Source organism: Myotis yumanensis, unplaced genomic scaffold (assembly GCF_028538775.1).
Source record: "Myotis yumanensis isolate MYYU_CA2020_CCGP unplaced genomic scaffold, mMyoYum1.0.hap1 SCAF_5, whole genome shotgun sequence".
Taxonomy (NCBI): domain Eukaryota; kingdom Metazoa; phylum Chordata; class Mammalia; order Chiroptera; family Vespertilionidae; genus Myotis; species Myotis yumanensis.
Window position 1 is genome coordinate 13,692,054 of NW_027223756.1, and position 7,832 is coordinate 13,699,885.

Below are 7,832 nucleotides of genomic sequence, written 5' to 3' on the forward strand. Positions count from 1 at the left end.
TGCTTATAACTCTGTTCAGGTGCCATAGGAAAGCAAGAACTTGTCTATCCTGTTCTCAGGTTAATCTTTCGGGGGAGTGGCCCAGTGTAGAAACTTGTTAAATATCTGTTGAATAAATGGATGGAGAAGGAAAGTAGCATCTTGGTGGAAAGGTTTAAACTGAGCAAATTCCAGCTTTCAGGCAGGAAGTTGAGTCTTTCCTGAAATAAACATGCCCACCTGTACTGCCTCTCTGGGTGAGATGAGAAAGAATAGGGCAAAGTTTACCTGATGCCGTGGGAGTCTTCAGAAACCCCTTGTGCACTGTGAGGCTGCCTAAAGCTTTCAGACACAGTGGAAGGATGGGAGTCTCTGCTTATAAGGCCTTAGAAATAAACATTTTAAAAAGGATTATTTGGGGGAAAGATTCTGGATGTCTACTTTTTTTAAATATATTTTATTGATTTTTTACAGAGAGGAAGGGAGAGGGATAGAGAGCTAGAAACATTGATGAGAGAGAAACATCGATCAGCTGCCTCCTGCACACCCCTTACTGGGGATGTGCCCGCAACCAAGGTACATGCCCTTGACCAGAATCGAACCTGGGACCCCTCAGTCTGCAAGCTGATGCTCTATCCACTGAGCCAAACCGGTCAGGGCTGGATGTCTACTTTTTAGATAAAAAAATTGATATCCAGAGCCCAGTATCACAAGATGGAATATGCTTTCTCCATAGACCACACAATTGTATTCACCTTCTTATTCTTTCCCCCAAATGTGGAATAGAAAAGACTCCAGGCACAGATAGAGACTTCCAATCCCAGAGTCCAATACAGGCTACTATGCAGCTTGGCCAGGGAAAGGAACCCTGGGAACCATCAGGGAAACCTAGCAACTGCTCAGGTGACCTTGGAAACCCTATCTCATCTCTTGGCGCCTCAGTTTCTTCATCTGGAAAATGGGGCAAATACAGCAATGCTGGGAAATTAGTATGGCCCACAGATTCAAGAGAATATGTATTTAGAAACTACTTAAGTTCCACAAAGGGTTGATATTGCAAAGCAAGTAAATTTGCCTAAATCAGAATAGCCCAGAAAGAGAAAGGACTGCCCTATACATGGTAGATAAGAGAAAATTCTAGGGATCCAGAGTGCTTGGTTCTGACCACAGCAAGACCACTGTGTGGCTCTGGACAAGTCACTGCCTCAGTTTCCTCGTGTGTAACATGGGGGAAGCAAAAGTACCAGCCACATGGGATTGTTGGGAAAGATGAGTTCATAATGCTAAAGCATTTAGGAACATTCTGGTTCATGATAAATGTTAGTTATTACATATTGTTATTGAACTTCCAAATCCCAGAGGGGCCCAGGCATAGATTTAATAACCACAGTCAGGAGCACAGTGAAAAGGATCTTGCCATGGGTGGGGAGTTGGATTCGAAGGTCCCTTTCAATGCTAAAGTTCAAGACGTCAACAAAAATCAGAAAAAAAGATTTATTGTTGTTTCTCCTTCCCCACCAGGTACTTTTTCTTATCTCTACAAGGGACATATGGGGAGTCCCTGATCTCAAAAGCTCAGAAAATTGACAAACTCCCCAAGGACAAAAGAGACCTGAAAATCCAGAGTTGGAGAAACAGACAAATGCCGGTCCCTGGAGAGGCTCAGCACACCCACCATCCAGTGCCACCTGTCCCTGAACAGGACTTCAGAGCCAGCACCCCAAAGAGCTCCAGCCCTCCCAAGCAGAAGTACACAGAGAACCGGGGGGTGCACGGAGAGAGAAGCAGCAGAGACCACAGGAGGGACAACCCAAGCTCAGCAGACTCCTCAGCTAAACTCTCACCCAAAGACCACCTTCTTCTGGGGCCCAATAGCAGGATGGCATCCGGGGCCTACCCCAGCGGGCAGACTGATGAATACCAGCGCTCGAGCAGGGGCAGCCATCGCCGATCCCAGAGTTCACTGACCATCTGAGGGGCCTGCAGAAATCTGTACAAACTTTGGGGAGGCCGCCCAATTGCTGGCCTAATTAACCCAAGACTCTTCCTCTCCATGGAGGAAAGAATGAGCCAGTCTTACTCTTTTCTCCCCACCAGGCTTGACTTCCTTAGAGGAAGTACTGGCCCTAAGGGGGTTGACCAAAAAAGGCTGGACACCACTCAACCTCCAGTTTTCTCCTGCTGCCAGGCAGCACATCTTGCAAACAGAGTTTCATAAAGAGGCTATGTTTCTATGGCATTGAGTCCTCAGAGACATTCTTCTGATCCTCTAGATAAGTACAGCCTACAACCCAATACATACGTTTCCAAGAAATGTATAAACCCAGGCAATCCCTCAGGCTGTGGAAGTTTCTGGTCTTGCCACACCATCACTTCACCACACGGGTGCCAGAGTTTAAATTTCAGAAGAGACCCAGACATGCAGGTGCTTCATCTTGATTGTATTGCAGAGATGGCCACGTGGGGGTTAACATCCCTTTTACTCACAAAGAGTAAGGATGCTGTTTGTCTCTAAGTCAAATAAAACTACATCTAAATATTAAAACTAGACTTGAACTCAGTGCCACCGATACTTCAGAGGGTTGTGGGGCCACAGCTGGTGTAAGAGGCAGGAAGAACAGAAGCATTCTAAGAGAAATGGGTATACCAGAAGCCCCATGCTTTAGCTGACAGACCACATGTCCCACAGCCTGGGGAATCTACTTTTTTTAAAAGCTATTTATTTTATTTGTTTTTATATTAAAGGACCCACTCTCATTCAGCTCTCAGAACAGGAAAACTCTAAGATGAATAGATCTTAGCAAACCTGCCCACAGAATAGACCCATATGATGCAAGCAACTCTGAGCCCAAACAATGACATCTTCAAGGGCCAATGTTAAATCCTGTTCATTAAGCCTAACCCAGAGAGGAGTGCTGCCTGGAGGATACTGGCACATGCTTCCATTAAATTAGGGAGAGTCATTGGAAGTCTCACTTCACAGGGAAAAGTAAGTTTACATAGACATCTTACCCCTAGAGATAGTAAATACCAAAAATATGAGCTCAAAAACAATGTTGAAGTAAAAGAATGAAGATAGAATTCTAATAGGCTGTCAGGAGAAGCTATGTCTACTATGGGCAAGGATAGCCTGTCCCTAGTCTTTTAAGATAAGTCAGGGAGGGCTACTAAGCCTTTTATCCTTAAGGCAGTGCTTATGTATTAAGCAAAATCCTTAAAGGTTAGGAATGAATGCAACAAGTCTTTGAGCCTAGGAGTCATAGCCACCTCATTTGAGTAACTTTTCAGCAACAAAGCCCCCAAAAGATCTCAAGTTGGCAAATGGCAGACTGAGCTGGTCCTCTGACCACCCTGATGACAAACCTGAACTGGAGAAGCCATTTGGAGCACCTTCCTGGACCCAAAATACTGGGTCTCTTTCACTGACTCTGCCACATAATGACACGGGCACTGGTCAGCTGGTAGGTATTCAGGGGAATTCTATAAGAGGATTGCTAAAGGGGAAACACAGCAGGCAAAGAAGTAATGACTTTGTCCCAAATAAGAGGACTAAGCCAAAACTCAGACTTCAGGGTCCCTTTCTCTGTATGATTCCTGCCCAGTCCTGAAAGCCAGATGAGAAAGGATACTTCAGAAAAGAACAAAGGCGTGAGAAGACCACTAGCCTCGGGAGATCTGAGGCATAGATCTTTGTTCTCTAGAGCCAGGAACCTTGAAGCAGGATGCCACACCTACAAATTAGGGTAGAACTGCCCTACCTCCCAGGCTTGGCAAAGGAACAAGTCAAAGTTACATAGAAGGTGAGGGAGAGAAAACCCTTTGAAAGCTGTTAACACCCTCAATAATAACACAGGGATAGTTATTTCAGAGCTTAAAGGAAAAGAGGTGATGGAGAAGTTGAGGAAATGTCTGATCCTGACACCTAAATGCCAAACCATACCCATCATTGTGATGCTGCTCTCTTTCTTGCATGACCAACCAGCCCAGTTAGCCTGGGATTTTCCCAGTTTTAGCACTGAAAGCCCCACATCCTGGGAAACTCCTCAGTTCCGGGCCAACTGGTCACCTACTCCTGCCCTTCTTTGTAAACCAAATCAACTGTGACTATCCAACATGCTACCTTAGGGGGGAAAGTTAAAACAACTATTTCCCTACGACATAATCCTAATGATTGTACTTAATACATTTTTATACTTTTATGGCCTTTTACTGATTGACTGAAAATGTGCTGTCCTTTATTAGAAGAAAAAAATAAACACGATTTTTCAGAATTGCTTGCAGTTCTGAGTCCTCTCTCATCCATCCATCCATCCATCCTTCTTTGCATTCACTCATCTGTTCATTCATTTATCCACCCATCCATTCACTTATCTACCCAATAAACTTCTAGTAAGCCCCTGCTAGATGCCTGTGATGTACTAGGAGCTGCAAGGAACTCATCCCTGACTTAAAGAAGCTCATAGCCTTGTTGGGCATAGAGTGTCAAAACAGATTTGATCCAATGTAAGAGTGTGACACAAACCAAACCGGGTACAAGCATTAGAAGCATCACACACAGTCCCCTCTCTCTGAAACTCTACCCTAGCTACTCCCCTCTCCTGGAAGCCTGCGCCAACCTCAAACCCAGGTTGATTAAGCGCCCTTTCTCATTCACTCATTCAGCAGATATCACACAGTGCCTGCCGTCCACAGCACTGTGGCAGGCAGCAAGCGTAAAAGAGGGGACAAAGAGAAGTTCAGCTCCTGACCTCCAGGGATTTACAGTCTAGAAGGGGCGACAGGGCGGAGGGGAGGAGGTAGTTCCCATGGCAATCAGAGAAGGCTGCTCCAAGAAGGAGAGGTTCCAGCTGCCACCTTAACCATGAGAGAATTAAGTATGAAAGCCCTGAAAAAGGAACACAGTTTGGTGGATTCAAAAAGTTAAGAGAGAGAAGAGGTCAGTGTGACTAGAACCCAGTGAGCAGAAGGTAATGCCCCATAACAATGTTAGTAATCACAACTGCATGAGATTACTGTGGGCTAGGCGCTGGTCTAAGCACACATCACCACAGAACCTCACAGCCACCCGGCGAGTAAGTACCATTATTCTCCCCTATTTCATTCAGCGTTGGTGACATAATGAACCACCCCCAAGATTTAGTAGATTAACACAATTATTCATGTGCTCACGATGCTGTACCTGGGCAATTTGGGCTGGGACCTCCCTCCACATGGTCTTCATCCTCAAAGACATCAGCCAGCCTTGTCACATGGCAGCAATGTTCTGGGAGTAAGAACAGAAGCTGCAAAGTCTCTTGACACTGAGGCTCAGAACTCACACATCATCTTTTCCACCACATTCTCTCAAAACAAGCCACAAGGCCAGCCCAGTTACAGAGGGGTGGGAAAATATACCCCACCTTTAGTGGGAGGAGTTACAAAGAAATTTGAGGCCATTTGTAATCTACCACATCCCATTTACAAAAGGAGAAACTGAGGCAGAGAGAGATTACATGAATTTGGCACAGTCACACCATTAACAAGTGGGGAGGCAGCATTCTAACCTCAGAAGTCTGAAACCAGAGCCTATACTCTTAGCCACTGAGCTACACAAATGTGAGACAGGGGCCAGATACCAGAGGGGCTTGTCTTCTCGACATTCCTTTGAGAGACAAGGTAAGCACAGTGCTTAGCTAGCCTGAACTCCATCCCAACTCTGTCACAGACTGGCATGGTGACCTAGCCCACACTGTTCAGCTGGGTTGTTCACCCAGACAAAAGCTTCAGAAAGTAAGGAAGAAAGCAGCCTCAGGAGAACCGGAATGCCAATATCTCCCATGAGCTGATCACCCAGCCAGAACTTGGAGAAATCAATCCCATGGAAGTGAATTCCCCCAGGTAACCAGAGAACCAAAGGGGGATGGAGGGGTGGGATCCAGAAAGTGGGGACCATGAGTTGGGGCAATTCCCAAGGTAGGTCTTTAGAGGGCACAAGAGCCGCCCAGTCAAACTTCAGGACTCCTGCAAGGATTTGGGCATTTTCAGACAAGAGCTGAGACCGGCAGCCTTTTGTTCAAAGGCGTTCTGGTGCCACCTAGCCGCCGTGGAGGAGCAGCTACACATGAGGGCTCTTCTTGCAGCCAGAGCAGGGAATCAGGGCAGGGGAAACCAAGCCAGGAGTCAGCAGGCCAGATTTCAAGTCTGGCTCGGCCCGGGGTTTCTGCTGTGACACTAGACAAATCCCTTCACCAGGTTTCAACTTCAAACTGAGGTTCAGTTTCCCCAAATGCTCAAGGTGGGAGCTGGGTTGTTCTAACATCCTGTAGTTCTGAAAGCTATTTTGGGGAGGCTGATTCCAGTATAGGAATAACCCCTGGTAAATCAATTTATTGTTAGATTCTCACACGTGCATGCATGAACACACACACACACACACACACACGCGCGCGCGCGCATGCATGCACAGTGGAAGATCCCATGAGGGAGAGACCTGCCATCTGTTCTCTGCTGTGTTCCCAGTGCTGGGCTCACTGCAGTGCTCAACAAGGTTGTGTTCTTGCTGTTAAATAAACATCATAGGGCCTGGCCCGTGTGGCTCAGTGGTTGAGCATTGACCCATGAACCAGGAGATCATAGTTCGATTCCAGGAAAGGCACATGCCCGAGTTGTGGGCTCAATCACCATTGGGGGGCATGCAGCCAATTGATGATTCTCCCTCATCATTGATGTTTCTATCTCTCTTTCTCTTCCTCTCCCTTATTCTCTGAAATCAATAAAAATATTTTTTTAAAGAAAAATGATAAATGGGGGCTGGTCTCAGTGGGAGCATAAGAAGGCAGGAGGGCAGCACTCGAATCTGGGGAGATAATGGACCCCCAGTCATTTGGAAACCCCAGATTGCCTTTTTCAGATCAGTAGATATTAAGGAGGTTAAGTACCTACAGAGAGGCAGGTCAGGGCGCCCCATCTCCAGCAGTCAAAGGGAGCTGGTGCTAGGACGCCTCCTTCCCTGACACAGGCTTGGACTCATTCCAGGTGCTAAACTGTGTAAGGAGTTGGGGAAGAGGAGCTTTAATCTCCTACAATCTCCATCAACATCTCCAACCACCCCCAAAAAGAACAGCTGCTCACCACCTAAATAAAGCACTGAGACAAGTCTCCAGTTCCCCTCCCTGCACAGCACTTCCCCTAGCCCCTCCTGTGCCCACAATTAGATGCCAGTCTGTCTACTAGAGGGACCAGCTCCACGCAGGTCACACCTGGGGACAGGTAAGCCCAGGCACCTCAGGAACCAAGACCACCTGGACCCAGCAGTATTCTCAGAGCCTGTCCTCAGACCCCAGTTCAACAAAGGGAGGGCTAGCTGACTAAATTTTGAGGAAAAAATTGTTAGGGTTTGGGGGTTTTTGTTTGTTTGTTTTTTCAGTAGTATGAGCCCTTCTCATCCCAACTAACATATGTTCCCACAAGATGAGGTGAAAGATATTCCTGAAGATGACAAAACTCAGAGAAGAGATAAGCAGAGGAGCCCAAGGTCACTCAATAATTTAGATTTAGAGCTGAGTCTAGAATGACACCCCTCAGTGAGGGCTCTTCAGCCACCTCATCAGCCAGAGATGAACTAGTAATCCTTTCCAAATGTCTGCGTGGACATTTACAAATGAGAAGATTAACACAAAGGGTAACATTTTAAAATAGGCCACATGGCCAGTGAGTCAGAGATCTGTGTGACTATGGAGTGCTTCCAGAGCTCCTCAGATCACCCTCTTTGCAAAGGGCAGCCTGCGGGTGAGGCTGGGGCTATACCAGTGAGAAGTCACCTCTCAGAGTCTCCACCTGCAGAGGCGAAAATGAATTCTGAAGGCCCAACAACT

General features: G+C 46.6%; 1 protein-coding gene across 3 annotated transcripts in view; it reads left to right on the forward strand.

Moving 5' to 3' along the window:
• The window catches only part of ATP10B (ATPase phospholipid transporting 10B (putative)), a 177,947-nt gene extending 173,705 nt beyond the window's left edge, over positions 1-4,242 (forward strand). For 2 of the 3 annotated variants that reach the window (XM_070414480.1, XM_070414481.1), the window contains one exon: positions 1,501-4,242. In XM_070414480.1, the coding sequence (XP_070270581.1) occupies positions 1,501-1,954 (454 nt within the window). In that variant the 3' untranslated portion in view covers positions 1,955-4,242. The remainder of the gene's footprint in view (positions 1-1,500) is intronic. The other variant, XM_070414482.1, reaches the window with a different exon arrangement.
• Positions 4,243-7,832: the final 3,590 nt, after the last annotated feature.